The 24,577-nt window shown below is 32.1% G+C and overlaps 2 protein-coding genes across 4 annotated transcripts; one reads left to right on the forward strand and one right to left on the reverse strand.

Annotated features, from left to right (window-relative positions):
• The first annotated feature begins 720 nt into the window (after positions 1–720).
• LOC130814706 (uncharacterized) lies at positions 721–6,999 on the forward strand. Of its 3 annotated transcripts, none has more exons than XM_057680858.1 (10): positions 721–870; positions 1,237–1,354; positions 1,433–1,519; positions 1,619–1,743; positions 3,438–3,534; positions 3,632–3,709; positions 3,800–4,019; positions 4,122–4,345; positions 5,687–5,755; positions 6,625–6,999. In XM_057680858.1, exons 2-9 carry the CDS (start codon positions 1,271–1,273, stop codon positions 5,735–5,737), a joined length of 966 nt encoding a protein of 321 aa, XP_057536841.1. In that variant the 5' UTR covers positions 721–870; positions 1,237–1,270; the 3' UTR covers positions 5,738–5,755; positions 6,625–6,999. The 3 variants fall into 3 exon arrangements, with proteins under 3 accessions (XP_057536841.1, XP_057536840.1, XP_057536839.1); XM_057680857.1 differs by lacking the exon at positions 721–870 and adding an exon at positions 893–1,159; XM_057680856.1 differs by lacking the exon at positions 721–870 and adding an exon at positions 938–1,159 and having other exon boundaries at positions 5,687–6,999.
• Positions 7,000–8,930: 1,931 nt separating this feature from the next.
• On the reverse strand, positions 8,931–10,124 carry LOC130814707 (uncharacterized). Its single transcript, XM_057680859.1, has 2 exons — positions 9,925–10,124; positions 8,931–9,449 (listed from the first exon to the last, which is right to left on the reverse strand). Exons 1-2 carry the CDS (start codon positions 10,118–10,120, stop codon positions 9,070–9,072), a joined length of 576 nt encoding a protein of 191 aa, XP_057536842.1. The 5' UTR covers positions 10,121–10,124; the 3' UTR covers positions 8,931–9,069.
• Between the last annotated feature and the right edge of the window lie 14,453 nt (positions 10,125–24,577).

The following is a 24,577-nucleotide window of genomic DNA, read 5'->3' on the forward strand; positions in this document are numbered from 1 at the left end:
GGAAAAAATATGAAGACCACAACTATTAAAAAACTTTTTATATAGTTAGTGAGAAACATGTAGAGATCACAAGCAATATAAAAATATTAAAATGTAATAAGTCGAAGGTATGCGAAAACCATAAGTATTATTAAAATATTAAAATGTGGATAAACAAGGTTAATTTTGCTCAAAATTGGTGATATAAATAGAAAGATTGGATAGAACAGCCCAAAATCGCAAATGAAAACAACTTCAAAGTACTGAGAGAGTATTAAATACGAAGGGGGTGTTTGGTTCTTAACTTTTTGCTTAGCTTTTTGGTTGGCTTTTGATTTTTGAGTCGTTGGTTGGTTAAACAGCAAAAAAAAGTGTTTGTTAAATGACTTTTAAAGTAGCTGAAAAGCTTGCTTTTAAGCCAAAATGAAAAAGTTGTTCCAGTTAGCTTTTTTGGTTGGCTTTTGGTTTGTTAGCCCTCTTTTTCTCTAATAAACAGCTAACAACAAACACTTAAATTTACCAAACATCTCCACAAACAGCTAACTTAAAAGCCAATAGAAATAACCAACATTTCCAACTGGTCAAACAAACCAATTGAAAAGCTATAACTAACAACCAACAACCAATTTTCATATAATCTTTCATTTGTTCCTTTAAATTCACAACCTAAAATTTTAAAACTATAATATATTTCAATTTTAATATGCAAATTCAAAGAGAGATTTTTTTCTTAAAATTTCTTGTTGATGCTAAATCAAGAGCAAAGAGCCAAAGATGAGTATTTGCTTGTTTAGCACCTACTTATCTAATATCCATCGACTATCATTTATAAGTAGAACAAAAAAACAAGGGTGGTTGTCTTTCCTGGTTAAGAGTTTTTATTTCACCAAGGTAAGAGAAACTCCTGCATTCTCCAAGAACAAGTTTGACTTTCAATGATCACATGGTTTTCCTTTTTTCAATAATTTGATTTCAACAATTAACAGTACTTTAAATTTTAAACATACTCCTCTTTGATATGGGATAATGCAGATTTTTACTTGAAAATGTTGAATTCATCTCTACACATCTTGTTCTCTTTTTTCTTCTTTGGGTTTTCTAAATTTTCTGCACTTGAAAAAGGCTTAAACTTTGATGCTTCTAACAATACCCATGTAAAATTTAATTCAAATTTTAGCAGGTGGGCATTAATTTTCAGTTATTTCTTGGATTTATATGGATTCAGTGTTTAATTTATGCTTAAATTGATGATTGTAGCTGGGTATCAGCTGAATTTGTGGGTAATAAAACAATGTTGACAGTTCTGAAAGAAGACTTCACATTTCCTGTTGATTCCCGCCCATTTAATAATTGTCATGCTTCTACAATTGTTGAGGTGAGATTGTTTAATAATTTCATTATTTGACTTAATTTGTTGTAGATAGTGTTGTTGACTGAGTTTAGAAATTTGTAGGTTGAGCAAGAACATTTTCTGGTTGCTTATTTTGGGGGAACTGCAGAAGGAGAGCCAGATGTGAAGATATGGATGCAAAGATATAAGGTATTAATGCCATTTTCTGTGTTCATAGATTGTTTATTGATTGGATTTCTTTGGTGAAGAGATTGGTTTGATGTATTGAAGAATTTTGATATTTTGTAGGATAGTTCTTGGAGTGATCCTGTTGTTGTTGATGAACAAAAAGATGTTCCAATGTGGAATCCTGTTCTTTTTAAAGCATCCAATCAATTGATACTGTTTTATAGAGTTGGCCAAACTGTTCAGAAGTAAGTTGCATCTTTTTGCTCTTTTGTTTATTTGTAATTGTTGCTTGGAATTAAGAAATTGTTTGGATTGATGTAAGGGGACGGATTTGATTTTAGCTGATGGTTGAGGTTCCATGATATGTTATATACTCTTAACATTTGAAGGGATACAATTTCCTTTGTTGGTATACCAATTCGAATTTTGGTATGGTGGGATTTGAAAGGAATAGTTTGAATGAATTAAGTCGCTTAGTTTTGTTGATAACATTTTGTTGATAACCAAATCTGACGAAAGTAGCAACGCTTTTGAAGGAAAATGATAGTTCTTTTCCTCCACTTTCCCTAATTCCTAAACAAACATGGGATACTTGCCCTAGTATCTACTCCCTTTCCTTTCCCTTTCCCTTTCCCATCCCTCCTAAATTCTAATCCAAACATAGAGTAAAAGTTTCAACAATTGCTACGCCATGAAAGATGTCGCAAAAGAACAATGATGCCATTATTATAATGGCCTGCTCGGTTAAAAATATTTGCATTCAGGAGTAACCAGAGACACAATGATGAAGATAGGTGAAAGTGTTGGTTTTGCTTCATGTCTGTCACATATAGTTAAACACTAACCGTCCATACTTTCTTCAAACCTGTGTCTAGTGTTCTAAGTGTCAAGGATCTGACATAGGTGAAGTAGAGACTTTGATTAGCATAGGTGTTCGTCTAAGGGAGGACAAAAAGGTGGCGGGCTTATTACCCTTCCCATGAGACTAATAGTTCTGGACCAAGTAATTCCCCCCTCTAAAATGATCTTAGGTACACTTACATTAGGTTCTTACTTTTCTTATATGAGATCTTGCTATTACGTTCTTTTTCTATGCACATCGAGAAGAAAAAAATGGTTGAAGGTCTATCTATTACTTTTGAGTATAAAATGTCACCCATGAAAAGTTAGAGATTGTCAAATAGAAAATGACAATGGTCTAATGTAACACTATCTTATTCAAGAATTACTCGTCTATTCCTTATGAGTTGATTATAGCTCGATTAAGAAACCATGAGTAACATAATTTCTTACTAGCTTCGTTTATGACATTTGTCAACATGTATTGTCATTTTGATAAACTCCTGCCCTGCACAAAATGCAACGCCAATGGGTTTTGAAGCTTAAAAACAAGGCCGCATCGCATTGGCTGCCATGTAAAGGTTTTCAAAATAAACGAACAGATATTTCTCGCGTCTTAAAGGTGTATAAAACCCGCTATTGGGCCTTAATAAGAGATATCTTATGTTTTCGACCGATATTTAAGCGTTACAATAATTGTATCATTCCCCTGACCGCATTAGCATTCCGTTCGCGACTATTACTGCATTTTTACACCATGAGCACAATGGTATTGGTACCACTTCTATATCTGTATGGTATTGTTATTCACTCTGTTACTCAGTACTCACAACTAATATCTTTTTTTAGCTTTTCTGGATGGATTATAAGCTGTCAGATCAATAGTTGTGCCTTTGATAAGCCTATTACCTGATTGAATGCTTGAATGACTACAAAGTTCAGCAGACTGAGCTTTATGGTGGGAAATGTTTATTTTTGACATGTTCTATATAGATATTTCGGTGCTCGACGCTTTGACTTTAGTATCATCTAACGTAGCTGAAAATGTAGTAGGTTTAATCTTTTAATTTATACTTGTTACTTGGTGTATTAACTTCAGTTGGACTGGATGTTTGAAGCGTTCATTTGATGGAGGTTACACTTGGACTAATAGAGAACAACTTCCTCCTGGCATTTTGGGGCCAATAAAGAATAAGGTTTAGAACAAGTTTTTCCTTGTGTATAACCATTTGAATACATAGCATCCTCTAATTCCAAGAATTTTTCAAATTCCTCTGTTTCTTTCCTGTTCAGCCTATTTTGCTGGATGATGGCCGGATGATATGTGGGTCTTCTGTCGAAAGCTGGAACTCTTGGGGGGCTTGGGTGGAGGTCTGTCATTTTAAGACCATGTAAATAATTTTTCGCAGGATTATTATTTTGGCTTTGCTTTGTGATTCGTTCCGCCTTCCTCTTCTCCAGGTAACATCAGATTTAGGAAAAACTTGGAGAAAAAATGGACCTATTTGTATCCCTAATGAGGGTCTAAGTGTGATTCAACCTGTTCCTTACCAGACGGCAAATGGGAATTTACGGGTTCTCTTGCGATCTGTTATTGGAAAAATCTGCATGTCTGAATCCCTTGATGGTGGCGAAACATGGAGCTATGCACAGCCGACGGAACTCTCAAATCCTAATTCAGGTGCCTATTATAAAGCATTGACTTAAAATCTTCATTACGATTCTTTAGTTTCATACTATAGTTTGATTTCACTAACTTGAACCAAAAATTTGCATGAATTAGGAATTGATGGGGTGAAGTTGAAGGATGGTCGTTTTGTACTTGCTTACAACATTGAATCACGGGGATTACTCAGAGTTGCCATCTCGTACGACGACGGTGATTCATGGATTGATGTTTTGACACTTGAGGATACCCCTGGCATGGAGTTCTCTTATCCAGCCGTCATCCAGGCCACTGATGGATCAGTCCACATCACTTACACTTACAAAAGGACACAAATTAAGGTTTTCATCTCTGATTTATCTATTATATCTTTATGTAGTTCTTCCAAAAAATCTCTTAACTGTTAATTTAATATTTTTTGGGAAATTACATCTTCAATTCATATGACATTATAAGAAAACAATGAATATATTTACCAGAGTTAGGTAAACATATAATTCTTATATGGATGAACTAGATGAAGAACCACATCATATTATCTTTGAATAGTTCAACAATTGAAGTACCACAACATCACATAATAATCATGCAGATTAGTTTCTCAAAACCATAATATATACCCAACGTGGAGTACACCTTTTCTAAAGCAATACTTCACCTCATAGTGCAAAATTGCGCGCACTACTATATTACGACTGTATTAAGAATTTTGGAGCTTACTGTGACCGAAACATAGGTGAAACAATTGCAGAACTATCTAAATTAACGGTGAAAGTTGTTCCACAACCTTTATCATGATTGCAAGCACATCTTAGATTTTGCACCATGTTTCACCCCTCTTGGGTTTGCATGGGATATTGTTGAAATTTCTATGAGATACAACGGTTGCTCTCACCTTTCTTGGCACAAAGAAGTTGATCAATGGTGTGTATTCGTGGAAAGAGATGACTTAAAACTAGCACAACAGAAGATGCCAATCCCTCACACTAAAGCATGTGTTCGGTTGCTGAAATGTATGTATTAGCTGTTATTGTTCATCCTTTTAGTTCACAAACTAGACTCTTATACATAGAGTAAATAGCTTAAGTGCTTAATAACATAGTCATAGCACTTCCCAAAGGTTATGCACGAAACAATATCCACCCACTACGATAAACAACCATACAATGGAAAGAGAAAAATGTGCAGAGCTGGGTAGACCTGGCATCAGTTCATCATATTGGAACATAAATATTAACTTAATGGTAATAAAATCACTCTCCAAAATGGAACGAAATACTGGAAGAAAAAATGTAAATCCTAGGAGCAATAAAAGCAAAAGTTGACAAAAATTATATTTGTAACTTTGAATATTTGAAACATAGACCACTTACAACATGCTTAGAGGCCTTATTTGATAGACTACCATAATTAGAATATTGTGTATATTCTTATTTTGTATGATATTGTGTAATATCTTGTTTCCTTGTATTTATCAAATCATTGTAACACTTGGGGAACAGGTCAAACAAATGCTCTAAATTCCAACAATATTTATAAACTTCTGACACCTGTAAACAGCAAGTCAGCAACATACTGTTCTCATACTAATCTAGACATCTAATCTTTAGTAGTACATAATGTGATGTGCAATCTGATTATTCTAATAAGTTTACTGAACCGTCGTCTTGTTTTTGATGCAGCATGTTGTCCTTCAACTTAACGGACAAGGACAAGGAGAGGGTAAACCTTAAAGCATTTGACAAAATGTGGTAAGCTCAGCTTCTACCCTGCTAAAATAGGCATGATGCTCCCTTATCGCTGCAAATACAATCTTTCAAACAACATGTTTTCTTGAGATATCTGTTACTTGTATTGCTTCCCGATAGCTTCAGATCTAATTTTTAATCTGCTATGATACTTTGGTGGGAGCTACTTAATCGCATTGGGGCGATGAAATGTTGTGATTTTGGAACAATTTTGAACTGTGGTGTAATCTATTTTCCTTGACTATTGATGTCCATTGTAGTCTATAAATGTATTCCTCTTATCAATGTATCATAGAGTTGTGCCTTTGCTACATGCTAGACGTTAAGCCCAATGGCATTGCTAGTAGGCTATCATAAATTACTTTTATAGCTTACAGTGCAACACGCAAGATTAAAATGGAGCATTGTTTATGTGACAACTTGATGGGCTGGACTTATTATCAGTGTCAGCATATAATGGGGGAAACACGAGGTCTAAACACTTCATAAGCCAAGGAGATACCATCCCTAAACCTTATGAAAATGGGAGCAATGGCTTTAATGACTTATAGACTGTGTTTGGATAGATAGAAATGGTGGGAAAGGAAGGGAGGGAGGGATTTGAAATGATAGAGGATCTCTTGTTTGATAGCAAAAAAGGAGGGGAGGGATTTGGAGGGGAGGGTTTTACAGGGAAAACATGGACAAATTTTTTTTAAAAAAATGGAAAGATGTGGAAGAAAAACACTCAATTTCAATTTTTTTAAACAAACAATGAACACTCTCCCTCCTTATCCCTCTCGTTCTTTCTCTTCCCAGTCCCTTCCTTTCTTTCTCTTCTAATATGCTATTCAAACATAATGATAATAAAGTGTTCAAGCCTTCTTTCACAGGAGTTTATGTTACATGTCCTAAGAGCGAGAAGGAGGTAGCCGAGGCTGAGAAAGAGCGAGTTGAAGTTGAAATACCAGATGTCTGTAACTGGTTAAGTTTCATCGTCTAGCATACAACGAAAATTTTCTAGGATGCTTTAGGAGTTCGATTTCTTGCTTCTCTAGCAAACATTTGTTTTCTTGTTTTTTCGATTTGTTGTAGCTTCGCATTTTGGCTTGTTGTCCTTATTTTCTAACGGGCTAGTATTTGAACTATTAGTATTTTCCTCTACATTACCTCTTCCTGGAAAAAAAGAAATAAAAAAGATAAAAGGAGAGTGTATATCAACCTCATGTATTCTTATATTGGATTAAGCTTAATTATTTTTGAACCTACGATTTAGTTTTCAATTGAACCTTTGGCTCTAACATTATATAATTTTGACAATTAATAAAAGTTTACAACTAAAACCAAAGAGTTGTTCCTGTAATTTATAAAGAGATGTATACTTTTCTCTTTTCTTATGTGGGATAACTCACATGTGAGTAACAATGAATAGCTTTGGTAGCAAGAGGTGGAGAAAAGGAGAAGAGGGTTGTTGGTGGCCCTCAGGGATGTTCTAATGGTGGCTTGGCATGGGGAAGGGGTAGAGTTGTTGGTGGCTGGGGGTGGTTGTGGGAAGGGGAGGGGCTTAAACATCCACGCTCGTAGAAATCTTGTCAATTGAAGTTATTTGACGTAGTCATATTAATCATTTAGATATATCTCCAATCCAATTTTGATCTCCAAATTGTAATCAATTCTATTAGTCTTTTTTTTTTCTGAAGAAACAAATTTTTAGTCCTTACTTAACCGAGTCAAGCAAGAGAATATCATTTTGAGATATGGGCACAAATCAGGCCAGCACAAGTTCAACCATCCATTTTCTTGAAACGACACGACCCTAGTAGAGGCATGGCATGATACACGGCATGAAGCTACGAGTCACAATTCAGTAGGGATGACAATGGGTCGAACTCGGCTCGGATTATACATACTCCGACTTTGCTCCGGATTTTAGTCGAACTTTTTTTTTAGTCCACCTCCACTCGGAGTTGGATTATGCATACTCTAAGTTTGCCCCGACTCGGACTCTCGGACCTCCAACGGAGTCGGATTATTATCAAACTTTATCGTTGTGATATTGTACTAATGATTTAAAGCATACGAAGTTAACAAAATATATTTTTCAAATACAATTTTAACAAAAAAATATGTACTTTGAATTCAAGTTTAACATGAGAAATATTCCTAATACTACAATTTAACAAAATTTTCTCGCATTTTGATTTGGCGTATTTTATTTCTCTTAATCTGATTTGTCGTATTTTGATTAATTGATATAAATAAAAATACCAAGTAGTTTTTCAAAATTAAAATTACAATTCGTATGAGAGAGAGCTTGAATTAGCCACGTCCAGAGTTTTAAAGGAAACAAAATATTGGGTTAAAAGTCAAATTCAAAGTCGAATTTCCTTCAGGGTCGGAGTCGGATCGGAGTATCGGATTTTTAATAAGGTCCAACTCCGGTCCGTCTCTAACTCGGATTCGGATCGTGAAGTCGGATAACCTTTTCCTCGGACTCGAATTGGATTGTTTTCCTCGGATCGAGTCGGACTAGGGTCAGATTCGAACTGAATTACCATCCCTACCCAATTGACACTACACGATACAAACTAGGCAGGAACGACACGATACGAGCATGACATGGATGATGTCCACTTATTCAGTTCAGCATGACATGAATCATGTCCACTTATTTCATTTTGCGTTGTCCCTTTAAGATTACGTGTTTTCAAATCTTATTTAACATAATTATTTTATCATGATAAAATAACGCTTTACTAATTAAAACACTAGTAATTCTTGAGTGATAGGTGTTACCGTTGGTTTTATTATCAAATTAGACCATTCAATCATTCCATCCAATTCTTCATATTACAATCAAACGTTGAGCATCTTATTCTCTTGGTAAGCCCTCCTTCCATTATAATCCCTATCAAAACTCTCTACTTCCCAAGATCTCATATGTTTCTTAATCAAACTAACATAAATTGTTACTAAAAATTCCGCTAATTTTACGATTAACTAAAAAGATTGGAAAATTTCATGTGCATTATTATAAAAATTTGCCACATAGAAAATTCAATTGAAGAACAAAAGAAGTATACTTGTGCGTGTGCCTCAACTATTAGCTTTATTTTTTAATTGAAACCATCGTAAGCTGATAGATGTTATATACTCGTTTAACAACGAATTTAATTTCCAAATGCATAACCAACATAGATGAGATCAAAATAAAAAATTTATCATTCCAACTTACAAACTGAACATATAATGTTCCCAATTTCAAAGATTAGGGAAGATAAAAAGAGAATTAATATATATATGTCGATCCAAATATAAAATACAAATGAATGATAAAACTACTCAGCTTCTTCAAGTGTAGCTTCAATCCGAAGAAGCACAAAACCAACAGCAACACCAACAAGAACAAGCCCATTCATAATTGCAGCAATCCTAAAAATCTCACCTGCAGCATTACATGTTGAAGACAAAGCACCAGCACCCCCACCAGCACCATTAGTCCTCAATGAGCTAATCACATTGGCAAAGCATTGCTCAGTGCAGATGGGTTTGCCGAGGCCGAGCACCGGGTTATGTGCCTTAAGCCCACCATAAGAGTTAAGCCCATTCATGTACACAACTCTTGGTTTGTTCATCTTTCTTTGTGTTTTGCTGCATGTGATTGTTGCTGCAGCTGGTATTGTTGCTGATGTTGCTGCTGCTGTTGCCATTTTTAGAGCTGAAAGCACAAGATTTGAGTACAGTTTTAGTAATTGGTAATGGGGTGTTTGGAAAATTAGTTTAATGAGCAATTTTAGCTTATTTTGATAAAAATAAGGGGTTGAGTGGTCAAATCAGCTAATGTAAATATTTGGTGAAATAGTCAACTGAAACAGCTTATTGATAATAAGCTGTTTTTGAACAAGCTGCTTATAGCAGCGGGTTCAATTAGCTGGTCAAATCAATTAATAAAATCAGCCACTATAATCCGCTGTCAATCATTTGCCAAACACCCCAATTAATTGAATTATAAAATTATTATATTCGGTATATTTTGCTCATAAGAACTACGAGCAGGTTTTGGAGAGGGCAAAAAGATGGCAATCCATACCCATAAAGGAGGATGTGACCAAAAAATCCCTCAGCCGAAAATAATAGGAATATAATTTGTGAATTGAATTGTAAGATGAACAGAAGAATAGGGAAATTTTTACCTGTTGTGATGTTTTTGATATGTTGAATGCAAAGGGAAAGGAGGAAATGAAGGGAAGGGGTATGTAATGAAGCGTAGTGATAAAGGTGGGGTTTTGTTGGATAAGGTAGATCAAATTTGGATGGCTCAAAAATAGATGAAATATGGTTGATATCTGTCAATGGTTGTGATTTTTGTGATTGCATTGTGGTTACCATGGGTTTTTATGAAGCATTGATATTCCTAAATTCAAAAAAAAAAAAATATTTTGCGGGCATTCATATTATTAGTTTATTTTTTAATTTATCACAAGGTAAGTGGTTATTTTAAGATTATAAATAATCACTCTAAGACTATATAAAGTGATCACTTTAAATTATAAATAATCACTTATATAAAAAGTAATTATTTTAAAAATAATAGCAAATGTTTTATAAGACTATAATTGATCACTTTAAAACTAAAATGATACATTGAATCAGTTAAATAAAAATAATTTTTTCTTGACCCCATTTCACATTTTAGTTATGTCAATAAACTTTTAAGAAAAAAATATTGATACCGCAAACCTGTTTTACTTTTCTTGTTGGACAAATATTTTCCAATTTGATGGATAAATTTTCTTTTTCATGCTTGTTAAGTATTCTTGTGCTTTTAATTTTAACAACTAACGATTCTTTTTAAGAAAAAATGTTAAATTGACCGTTAAAAATGTAAAAAGAAAAATACTCTTATCAATATTTCTAATATGCCCCAATTAACACTAATCCTAATTCAAACTTTTACTAATCATAATTTAATCTATTAAATACTATTTCTAATTTAAACTTTTGCAAATGATAATTTCAATTCACTAACACTTATAATCAATAGTATGTTTACTACATGTAATTTAATAGGAGTATAATACTTAAAAGAAAAAAAAAAATCAAATAATCCCACCCCTTACCACTACCACCAGTGGCGGAGCCACATATATGGTTTCGGGTCAATTGATCCCACATGAATTTAAAATTTTGACATTTTTACTTATTAAATTTGATAAATTTGGCCACTTGACTATTGTTAGTATTGACAAATGATGGTATTCTTACGATATTTTTTTTTTATCTAAATTGATTACTCGATACTTTAATTTCCCTTTTTAATGGAGGTAGTATAACTTAGGTTTCTAAAGCAACTATTATTAAAATACTAAAATCACATTTCGTATCTTTTTTCCTAAAATTATTCTACATTTTTCATTCTTATTAGTTTAAACTAAATTATACTCAAACCCTTAACTCTCGAGATAAATGAGTGTAATTAAATTAAACGAAAACACAAATCCTTAATTCAAAAAAAATATAATTTTTAACCTTCAACTCTATCATTTGTAGCACCTCCTTATCGCTACCTCACCAACCGTTGCATAATCTATAAGAGTCCAGGTCATGTCAAAACTCCTCCAACTATATTCAAGCTTGTTATTGCTACTAATGATTCTCCAAGATTGGACTTTTTGCCTTGATCGTCTATTTGAAGGGGAAATAACAGAGATAAATAAGATCAACAAATCAATCAAGATAAGTCTTGATTGATATATTGATTATTTTGTGAATATTATGATATTATCTTTTATATTATTATTCTCATATATCTTTTTGAATAATTAGTATTATAAATAGAATGTAATTTCTATTCAATCAATCAATAATCATTTTAAATATTTCTTTTTACTCTTCTAACTCTACAATAAAGAGTAAGGTTTTAAATTGGTTTGGTTTATAAATAACCCCTATGAAAGATTCTCTAGTTGTAAAACTATATTATTTTCTACAGTGTTTGACTTTAAGTTTTCTTTATCTTTTATTCATAAAACTCCTAGCCGAAACTAGATATTTTTAAAAACTCGTTGTTGAAGAACTTGTGTTTGTAGCTGCTTCCGATTTAGTAGTGATTTATCTTCGATTTGGATCTTGTCTTATGGTTTTGTTATTCACAAATTCTTGTAAGATTTCTAATTGGGCCGGTCTATTATATATTTGTTAAAATATTGTAAATAGGCATTAAGAATAATGTAAGTAAACATTTAAGATATTAAAAATAGACATTAATGATACAGTAAGTAAGCATTAAGGATAATGTAAATAGACATTAATATTAATCTTTAATGGGCTTGACTTGAGATACGTCTCTCAAAGAGACAGTCTCTCAAGAGACTAGCTGAATGTAAATAGGCATTAATATAATTTTTAATGGACTGGATTTGAGATACGTCTCTCAAAAGACTAGTTGTTTGTTATTTGGGTCGATTCTATACAGGCCGTGACATTTATACTCCATCATACCCTTTGAGTTAATTCCTTGGGGCCGTTACTCCTCCATGATTCTCTTATAATAAAAGCACTAATTCTTAAATGAGACGGTCTCACATTGAGACCATCTCTATTGTGCCGGACCAATATACATTTTTTGTCTTAAAATGATTACTTATAACGTTAAAGTAATCACTTATAATTTTAATATAACTATTTGTTATAGTTTAGAATGATTACTTATAATCTTAAAACGATTACTTATGATCTTAAAGTAATCAATTGAAGAAATGGACTATTATATGGACCCGTCTCATGGTGAGACAGTCTCACACAAGACGAGCTGTAATACAAAAGAGTTTTCAGTGAACTTGGTTCTTTGCAGCCGGTCTCTTGAGAGACCATCTCTCAAGCCCAGCCATTAAAATTTGATGCTTACTTTACTCTATATTTTCTTTTATGAACTAGTCTTATTAGAAATAGTCTCTCAAAAAAATTGTTTCTCACAAAAATTTGTGGGTTCCAATTCAGTTTTGAAAGCTTTCCAAGAACCTCATGTGTTCAAAAACAATCTACAGCCCACTTATGACTTTAACATATGAACATTGCGAATTTGGGCTTTATATTGAATTTGGGCCCGATGTTCACAGAACATATTGATCCATTTTTGAATACTATGATACTATTGCAGTCAAAATGTTGCACGAAGCCCGTATGGAATGGTCAAACCGCGAAAAAATAAATAGACAAGATAAATTATTAAAAAAAAGCACGAAATAAGACGAAAGTCAACTTATTTCTAAAAATAAACGTCTAATTTCCAAACCTGAGGTTTGGTTCTGTTCGCAGTTACAAGTGCTTAATTTTTTAAAAAGGCAAAGAAACTGTTCCCGATTAGTAATTGGGAACAAGGCTGTTGACTTTTTTGACCCTGTTCGCAGTTACTAACTGCGAACATCATCGAGCATAATGGGCCTGTTAGTAACTGCGAACAGGGTCAAAAAAGTCAATAGCCCTGTTCGCAGTTACTAACTGCGAACAACTTCATTGCCTTTTAAAAAAATTAAGCATCTCTTCACAGTTGCTAACTGCGAACAGAACCAAATCTTGGGTTTGAAAATTAGACGCTTACTTTTAGAAATAAGTTAATTTTCGTCTTATTCCATGCTTTTTTTTAATAATTTATCTTACCTATTCCAATAATTCTCAAACCGTTAACATTCTAGAATCCAGATACTTGCAATCGTAAGACCTACCGTAAAAAAAAATATTACATGCCCTTATTTGATAAAGATCCTAAGATCCTATTTTTAGGATGACTTTTGATACAACAATTTGTCATATAGTGACTTAAAAAAAAAGAGTTGATAACTTCTATAAGTGAAAAATGTCAAAGAAAGCCCACTAACGCGCCCTCTAGAAGGATAAAAAGCATTATAATTAATTTTGTATGAGACGTTTCACCGTAAGACGGATCCATATAAGTAGTTTATTTGTAAAAAAAAATTTAAAAAAATAAAATCTAAATTCACACTTGTACAGGAAGCAGTTTTTTTTTAAAATAGTTTGGGCTAACTTAATTAAAGTTGTCTCTTGTTGAGACGATCTCAATAAAGAATTAGTGAAAGCATTAAGATTGACGGAAAGAAATATTGAGGTACGAAACACAAGAGGAGCAAATTAAGAAATACATGAGTGGGTTGTGCCCCTCTCTAAGGACTTGACTAGGGATAAAACTAGTTAGAAATATTTGTGTCCTAAACCTTAGATTGTCACTTACGCCTACAAATATGTCACTTATTCTTTATTTATTATTTTTGCCTTTATGATCGCTTTTTTATTTCTTTGGTCATGTTATTAGTCATACTTTTTATCTTGCATTGCATTGCGTTTTTTTGTCTTGTTTTGCTTTTGTTTGCAGATCTTTCTCGAGTCAAGAAATTCTTTGGTAGTGTCCTCGTTTTTGGGTATGATTTGTCATCTTTCATCCTCCCTAGACATTGATAATAGTTTGTATGAGGAGCGGGATACTCCAATCATCGGGTATAATGATGATAATAATGATGATAATAATCATGATGATATTTTTTTTGTATGATTTAAAATTATAATTTTCTTAATTTATTTACAAACTTATTTTCACTATTTATCTGATCCATAACTTTTATTTTTCTTCTATTATTTATCAATAATCTTAATTTTTTCCATTATATCAAATTAAAGTTAGATTACTCAAACAATTCAATAAAAATCAAGGAGCATTAGACTCCAAATGATACCTGATCTAGTAGGAGAAAACCAAGAGTAGAGTCCAGATGGAAACATGTCGGGAATTAAATTAGTATTTGACAAAAGAAAAAAGATTGGGTCCAAACACAAAAGAAAGGACAAGGCTTAATAAGATCTGGGTGGGAATTGGGAATCAACTTATTCATGACCATGCGCCTCCTCCTTAGGGTGAAAGTTTGGTTTTTGGTTTGGATTCGATACAAATTCAAATTAAATCGAATAAAATTCGGTTTTGATATTTTCAGTCTAAATCTAAATCATAATATTTATAATCTAAATTGAACCGAACCGAATTTTAAAATACCAATTCAAATTGAACCGAATATATCGAATTACACCGATTTGTATATTTTGCACCGAAAATCAAATTTGTATGTATTGTTTCAAACTTATTCTTTCTAAAGCTCCTAAATAGATATTAATAATTTTGGGATTTTTAATTTGAAAAAGTAAAAAAATTTTAACAAAAATCTAAAAATAAGGGCAAAAATTCAAACAAATCAAATGGAAGATATAACATGTCTTTAACATTTCGGTTTTTTCGGTTTTTCAGTCATGTTGGACCCTAGACCGAGTCCAAACCAAACACCGAATTATAATTAAAATTCAGTCCAAACCAAACCAAATTTAAAATATAGTCAGACCAAATTACTTATTCGATTTGGTTTGGTTCGGTGTTCGGGTTTTCACCAAATTAGTTACACCCCTACTACTCATATGTACAAGTATAGACTAACAGCCCACAATGTCTATATATGAGACCGTCTCGTGGTGAGACGAGCCTATAAAATTAGTTTTTTTTTAAAATTTATCACTTTAAGATTTTAATTGATCACTGTAATATTATAAGCATGACTAATAAAATCCCGATCCTAATCTACTGTTCTACGATCCTACAATTCAAAAATAGGCGATCGATCGGATCGTAGGTAGGTTCTTGAAGTTGGTAGGATCATATGATCCTACTTATCTCAAGACTTTAGGAGGTATGATCATAACATGATTCCACGATCCTACGGTTGAACGATTCAATCCTAGGGTAGTCTTGATTGTAAAAAAAATTATCTTATAATTAGATTTCACTATATATAAATATATGTTAAATTATTATAACAATATCACTATAGAATTCAAGTTTTCTTAATTTACATTTTAAATGATTATTAAAAGTTTTATTTTTCATAACATATTAGATGAAGTTAAATAAATTTTGATTTACACCTTAAAACTTTAAAATATAACAAATATAATTGATATTCAACTATCCAGGACATATTATTGTATATTTGTAGGATGATACGATCCTACTATCCGAGTCTATTGATATTAATTTTACTCTCTCATTGTACCTAGGTAGAATCCCGAACTTAACAACCTTGATTATAAGTAATAGCATTAAGACTATAGAAAGTGGTCACATTAAAACTATAAGTGATCACTTTAGCTAATCACTTTAAAACTGTAAGTATATATTCGGTCAATCCAACCGAGATGGTCTCACTGTGAGAACATTTCATTAGCAATTTGTGTGTCTTAATTAACTTTAATTAAAATGGTGTTTTAGATTTTCTTAAAAAGAAGAGATTAACTCCTACCCCTTTGTCCCTATAGAATATCACCATTTGGCTAAAATGATTCACATATTTAGCTCAAATCATGCTATTTTAAAGAAGAGAGAGAGAGTACCTCAAAACCAATACTTATATATCATGCTATTACCTCAATACTATCAAATGACTATTCAAATTTAATTACAAATTTAATTATTAATATAAAAAATGCTTGATCTTTAATGATCAAACTATTTTACACATATAAGTAAGAATTGGTATATGATAAAAGACACAATAAAACATAGAACTTGTTCCTTGCGATTTGTTTTGCTTCCGTTCAAAATTGTTTGACATAAAATTATTTGAAAAATAGCTTAAATGCTTATTTTTGATATGAATAAGTTCAATTTAATTTGATTCGGTCTAGATCAAATCAATCAGGAATATTGAGCACACATGTAATAATAAAATAATCCTACAATAATAAAATAGTACTCCTCCAATTAAATTAAATATCTCATTTTTTCAGCAAGTCTTACATGAGACCGTCTCACCGTGAGACGAATCCATACAAACAACCCAAAATTAAATTTACATAACAGTTAACTAAATAAAAACAGTTTTTCATTAAATTTTAAGAAATTAAAAATTGGGTCGACCCATATTATGTCGTCTCATAATGAGATGGTCTTAATAAAGAATCTGTCTTTTTTAGTTAATTCCATCCTAATTATCACACTTCTATTTTCAGTAATGATTTTTTGACATAAACTCTTTTTTGTTGTGGTTTTTCTTTAATTTATACATTTAGACACATTTTTGTGGTGGTCTTCATGGGCTCATTGTCTTATTTTATTTTTATAGTTTGTAAATGTTGAGACCTTATTATTGTGATCCCTCACTTGCCTTAATATTATTTTGGAAAATTTCATGCGATAATCTTGAAATTTTGTCTTTTTACGTGGTAGACAAACATTATTTTAATCCACGTGATGACCTTGAGATTTCAACTTTTTCACGTGGTAGACAAACGAGAATATATTTTTTTTAACTTTACGCTATTTTTACTAGGGGTGTGCAAAAAAGCCCGAACCGAAATATCCGATCCGGATTACCCGGTATCCGGTTTTCAAAACCGGATAATTTACCCAGTTTTTGTAAAGCGGATAATCCGGATCGGGTAACCGGGTACTGGAACCGGATCCGGGTCACATATTTTTGGAAATCGGGTACCCGGTATCCGGTTTTTTTTTTATCTTTTTATTTTATTTACTTTTTCATAAATAAAATAATAATGGTATCTATTAAGCTAATTTAGGGTTGAATCTTACTATAATTTTTCTCCCGTAGATAAATTTTTTTCTATAATTGTTCTTACTTAAACCAATGTGTAACAATATTATTCCTTAGTTTTCTTAATTTTTCTTTTATGACTAATTAAGCTAAATATTATTAAAGAGTTAGTATTTGAATTTTATATAAAAAAATATTTTAAATAAAAATAGAGATAAAAACGCATAGTTGAACGAAAAAAAGACAAAAAAAATAAAAAAAAAAACATTCTAAGAAAACTGGGTATCCGGTTTCCGACCCGATTTAACCCGGGTCGGAACTGGATCACAATTTTAGGTACCCGAAAAAAGAGGGTACCCGGACTTCCGGATCCGAATCGACCCAGTATCCGATTTTGAACACCCCTAATTTTTACCCATCGTAATGACATTTTTTTCAAAAAAAACAAATGTCGTGGTCATCCTAATCAACCACATATTTCGAAATCCAGTTAAAATAAGTACTTACTTTCTTTAACCAACAACTTAACATTTTATATACTACATGAAAAAGTTAAAGCTTTATGTCACCATACAAATTTAAAAAATATTAATGAAAAAACTAAAAACTACCTACTTCCTCCGTTCCAATTTACTTGCAACGTTTGCTTTTTCACGCAGTCCAATGCAAAAATTCAATCCTTAATATCTCTAATTATAAATAATAAAAAATTATAAAAATATAATATTAACAATCTTTACAGTGAGACGAATTTAACAAGATTTCACTTGACTATATTTTAGCATTTAGATAAAAAACTAATCACAAATTAAGAGTGATGAATGAATAATGTCAATTTTTCAATATTACAACTAATTTGAAAACGGAGGAATTATATTATTTTAAAACTCAATCCTTAAACATCGCCACCTTTTTCATTTTATCGCCACCCCGCAATGAAATTATGAATTTGCCCCTGGACTTTAAAAAATTACGAATTTGCCACTAGACTTAAAATTTCTTATTTATACTCTAACCTCACTAAATAACTCGTTTACCACACTTCAAAAAAACAAAATTACAATATAAAATTTTTGGAGCAAAAACTAAGAAATTTAATCCGCAAACAAATAATCGAGGTAATTTTTATTTGAATCGTATTATTTTAAATTTTAAAAAAATGAAAAAAAAAAAAAAATTGGGCCAGTCGCACGAAATCCGCGAGCCCACCGCGGGTCAATCGCACGAAACCCGTGACTAGACCGCGGCTTTCGTACGACTGACCCGCGGTGGGCTCGCGGATTTCTTGTGACTGGTCCAAAATTATTTTTTTTTTCGTTTTTTTTTATGAATAATAATCATTAATTTTATTTATATTATTATTATTATTATTATTATTATTATTATTATTATTATTATTTTTATTATTGTTATTATTGTTATTATTGTTATTATTATTATTATTATTATTATTATTAAATTTTTATTTTTGTTTTAACTATTATATTTAATTTATTTTTTTAAATATTATTTCTATTATTATTATTATTATTAACTTTTTTATATTCTTTTAAATATTATTTTTATTATTTTTGTTCGTGATGTTGTTGTTGTTGTTGTTATTGTTATTGTTAGAAAATTTTTCTTTAATTTTATATTTAAATATTGTTTTTGTTATTAGTGTTATGATTATTATTATTGTTTGTGTTATTATTGTTATGATTATTATTAATGTTATTATTTTTGTTAATATTATTATTATTATTATTATTATTATTATTATGATTATTGTTAATTTAGAAAATTAATTACAATAATATTAATAATAATAATAAATATGTTCTTAAATTATATTTGTTGATAATGAATAGTTAAATATTGTTGTTGCTAATTAATTATTGTCTTTTGTTCATATGGTTAATTTAACGAAACGTTTGATTATGTTTATTTATTAATAATGGTTAATTAAATTATCAAAAATTGTAGTAAATGGCTAGTACTCACGGGAAAGGGAAGGGTTTTTTTAGAAAAAAAACTTGCTGAGCGGGAATAGTTCTAGGCCTACCCTGCTCAGAGGGGACCCTCATTAGAGGGGGGTGACGGGTTCTACTAGGAGGGTTAGGCAGGAAGAGGCTGCCAGACATAGTGAGGCCCAACGGTCGAGTACGCTGAACCAAGTGCGTACTCGTTTTGATGACCAGGCTAGCAGCCTCCAGAGTAGTTGGGGGGTTTCTAGTGATGATGATAATGATGCTGATGATGTTCAGTTCCAAGGTCCTGATCTTCGCCCAGTGGACTGGACTGTTGTCCGGGGGCTCGACGGGAGATTCGCAAGTGCTGGCCCTAGTTCTTCAGGCGCATTTGAGCGTGCCGGACATAGTCTCGTTGATATGAGCCGCCACGGGGGAGCAGGCGCTCACAGTCCGCTGGAACGGACTGGTTGGTCACATCGCCCCAGCCCGGGGGGCCCACAGATACGCGCCTGATACCCTGCTATGGTGGGCACATAGCTAAAGTTATTTTTGACGGCTCTAAGCGTACGCCTCCGGTTCTGGAATGCCGTAGTAGAAAGAAGCCGTTGGAGGCGATCATCAGACTGCCGGATATGACCGATGCGCTTTACGATGTTCTACCTGCTACTCCCCTCGGCCGGCTACTGTACGTTATGCACCAACACATCGACTGTGCTTTGATATCGGCCTTCGTGGAGAGGTGGCAGCCGAATACGAACACCTTCCACATGCCATGGGAAGAGATGACGATTATGTTGCACGACGTGCAACGCATATTGGGCATAGGTATTGAAGGTTCGCTACCAGCTGCGCCTTCTGAGGGGGAGTGGCAGGTCGGTATTACTAATCTGGTTACCCATGTGTAAACATTCATTCATCCACGCACGCACAAATTTCTCTCTAAGTGGAATCCATGTTCCAGCCAAATACCGAACGACCTTTTTGTTCCTAACCGATCAGGTAGTCACGATCGATTGCCATCTCTGTTCAAATTCGTCTATTGTAGAACTTTCAACCAAAGGTTTCCATCTACTTTTCCTGAATACCTGCCCTTGTTGATTTCTTTTCCCGCCACACAACTTGTCCACCATGTTCTGAACGTCGTTTGCAATATGCCAAATGCATAAAAAATGCCGCACATCTACATTAAACACAACATTGAACGTAATTAAGACATATTCAATAAATTGAACAACAATAATTAATCAACAAAACCTTTTTACCTGGGAAGACGTCACGAATAGCTTCAGATAAACCTTCGTCTCGATCAGTTACAATGACGCTAGGAGTATTAGCTGTGCCAAAAATATCTCTCAATCCCTGCAACACCCACGAATATGACACAACCGCCTCATCTCACATCAAACAGAACGCAACCAAGAAGTTGTGATTGGTTGGCGTCATTCCGATTACTTCACACAGTGGCCACTTTTATTTGTTTGTTTTGTACGTTGTATCTATCAACACAACATACGGCCACGTACGTATCATTTGGATAGAGGTAGGATTGCAATAATAATCTGCTCAATCCCCCTTCATTATCCAAGTCTATCCAAACCACGTAATTAAGTTCTGTGGCCATATAAAGACAGTGTTGAGGGGGAGTCCTACCCTCCATCTCTTCCCTCCTTATTGATTGCCTAGCATTATAAATCTGATTCATACTAGTAAAAAAACTAGAAAAATTTTCTCTAATAGAAGTCATGATAAAGGTCGGTTGCATGCCGATTGCACTAAGTTGTCGTATGTGCTCTCGAATATCTACATTGATCCTATTTGTCCTTACATGACCATCTCTGCACACTAAAAACAGGTGGTTGTGTCTTCCTTTTTTACCAGGACACACCCTTACCGTCGAAGGTCTTTCTCCTGGTTTACGACTACTTGCTACAATAAAAAATTTACACACACAAGTTCTACTTTTAGAACCAGGTCGAACAGCATTATCTAGATTATGTAAATCACCCCTAATATTACTATAGCGGTAACATCTTAAATACACACTAACTCTAGAATGTCCTTCTTTTTATTTATAAGAAGCACGTGTAAATTGAAAACCAATTGTTAATTCTATCGCGTCGGCCCAACTATGTAATTCATCTAAGGAATCAAATTTCCTATCCGTAACAAATCTACCGGAGTAATCTACGTTGTCTCCTAAGTTTTCAAAGTTCTGCAAATTTGAAATATGAAACAAACCATACATTAGGTCATTAATAAAATAATACATACAAACATTAAAATTAAAAATATTCAATAATAAATGAAAATTATAAATTACTTTAATAATTAATATTAAAATATTAGTAATACAAATTAGTATTAATTAAAAATTATAATTTACTTCAGTAATTGATATTAAAATAATAACAATACAAAAAATATAATAAAATAATTGTAATAATAATAAAACAAATTAATATTAAATAATAAGAAAGTAATAATAATAAGATATAATTATAAATTATTTAAAATAAATAATAACAAAATAATAGTAATGTTAATAATATAAATTACTTACATTAATAATAATAATAATAATAATAATAATAATAATAATAATAATAATAATAATAATAATAATAATAATAATACAAATAATAATAATAATAATAATTTACTAAGACGTATAATAATGTAAGTAAAAAGAAAAAACCAGTCGCACAAAAATCGCGAGCAGATCACGGTGGTGTCGCACAAAACGTGCGAGTGGACCACGGTGGAGTCACACAAAACGTGCGAGTGGACCACGGTCCAGTCGCAGGTTTTGTGCGACTCCACCGTGGTCCACTCACACGTTTTGTGCGACTCCACCATGGTTCACTCGCCCAGTTTTTGCGACGTCATTTAAAAAAAAAAAAATATTTCACCGATTCAAATCAATTAAAGTACGTAGCGGATTCGATTTATAGTCGCTTTCGTTAGCCAAAGTTAATCGATTGCAACTAACAGCTTTTTTAAAATCGAAGAACGTTTTTAGAGAGTTTATAGAGAGATAGTACCGTGTTTGAATTCGTATATCATACAAAGGCGCTTCTGAAAATTCAATATATATAGGGTCGCGATAAAAATGTTCGGAATTACGTTTAAACTTTTAATTAAATGTTTTTTAAGTGATAATAGTGTTATTAAGTGCGATTTACATTTGTTAAATAAGTTTTAAGTCCAGAGATAAATTCGTAATTTCATTAGAGAATGGCGATAAAATAAAAAAGATAGCGAATTATAAAAATGCTTTTTTAAAAAATCTCAAATCAAATGTTAACGCCGATTTAATGTGGGGCCAGCGCCACATTGTTAAGTTGGTAATAAAAGGAGTAAAGCTCAACTTTAAGCATTAATGAAGAGCAGTATGATAGTGTTGTTGTATCTGGACTCTGGACTGTACGTTTATACTATACATATACAGTACTCATAGGGAGAAAGACAAACTACAGGTCAAAAAAAGTTTCATTTATTGCGCATTAACAATAAAGTTGTTACAGATCACATCGCTGCATTCACAGAAAAGGATAACTATATTTCCAAATTACTTGAACATTATAAACATTGGAATATTTAGTTATCATTTTTAATTTGTACTTTAATTAAATCTTAATCTATAAATTAAAACATAATTAAATGTAATTTTGTTTGATTTATCTCGATGTAAAAAATATTAATATTATTTTTTTATAATTTTTATTATGCATAATTAGATGTATAAGTATTGAATTAGTGCATTAAACTACGTGAAAAAACAAATATAGCAAGAAATTTAGAACGGAGAAAGTATATAACGGAAATGCTTTTTTTTTTTTAAACAAAACCTAATAATTCTTGGATATAAAATTCATATGACATTTACAATAGGTTAACATTCGATAAAATACATTACAATTTTATCAAACAAAATTCTATATAGATAAAGCTATGATCATTATAAAGGAGATCTAAGTATTCTTTCTATCACATCGTTGTTTGATACAGCCTTCTTTGAAGGGGTCTTTTGATCTGGTGTATCTAAGAAATATAGATAAGTTTGATACTATTGTTTGTATTAGTAGAATTAACACAAGTGGTGCAATTGATAAATTCTTTCAAAACTCTTTTTACCATCGAATTGATATCTAAACTCCAAACTCTCACCATGAGTGACTATAAAACCCAATATATAGGTAGATTTAATCTAATAATTGGATAGAAGAACTCTATGATACAGAGAGAATAGATTTTATTTGTAACTAAAAATGAAAAAGGCAAAAATAAAGAGATTGGGGGCTTATCATTAACGACACAAAAGTTAATAATAAAGGCTAGAGTTTTTTTAGAGAAAAAAAAAGGAAAGAGCTGAGAATTAGTATTGATTATTTATTAATTAATTATTTTGAATTCTATTTTATTCTTAATGTATAAGTTAAAACATAGTTAATTAAGTGAAATTTTATTTATTGATTTCAATATAAATTGTATTAATATCAATTTTTATAAATTTTAATCATACAAAATTAGGGATAAATAGGATTGAATATGTGTATTTATGTACCACTTTTTCAAGTAATATCTTGGTTTGATTCTCACATATTTCTTTCACTCCTTCAGTCTATTACCCTGAATAATACGAATTTTCACTGATTTTCCCAACAATAATACGAACTTTCAATTAACCATGAATAATACGAACTTTGACATGTGTTTTCCGCTGGCATACCTGACCGGTTTATGACCAGGAGAAACGGTCACTTCCTCATTTCTTCATCAGTTTTATGGGTTTATAGACAGCAGGTCAGCGGCCTTCATCTTCCTCATTTCCTTACTTTGCTCTTCCCATCAAAATTGGGTTTAATTTGAGCTTAGATACCATCAAAAATCCCAACAATTAAAAAGTTCTCAACTTTTTCTCCTTCTAGATTTTGTGTGACACGAAAAAGGGGGCAGAAGAAGAGACGATTAGTATGTAAATTGATGAAATTTTCTGGGGTTTTTTCACTTTTTCTTATGTGTTTTCATGTACCCAAAAGCTTGAACTTAGTTTCTTTAATTTTTTTCAATGCAAATCTATGATCTTTTGCCAAATCCCGCCTTGATTTATTGCACTCAATACACCATCACGTTGAGATTTCAATTGGGTTTCATACAACAATCTACCAATCTCGGCCATTTTTTCTTCTTAGGCATGTCAAAAAATATGCATCTGCAGAAATAAAAAAAAAGAATTATATACATAAATTAATCAAAATCCCAAATGATTATAAAGCAGATTCATTGTAATT

This window comes from Amaranthus tricolor, chromosome 6 (assembly GCF_026212465.1).
Source record: "Amaranthus tricolor cultivar Red isolate AtriRed21 chromosome 6, ASM2621246v1, whole genome shotgun sequence".
Classification (NCBI taxonomy): domain Eukaryota; kingdom Viridiplantae; phylum Streptophyta; class Magnoliopsida; order Caryophyllales; family Amaranthaceae; genus Amaranthus; species Amaranthus tricolor.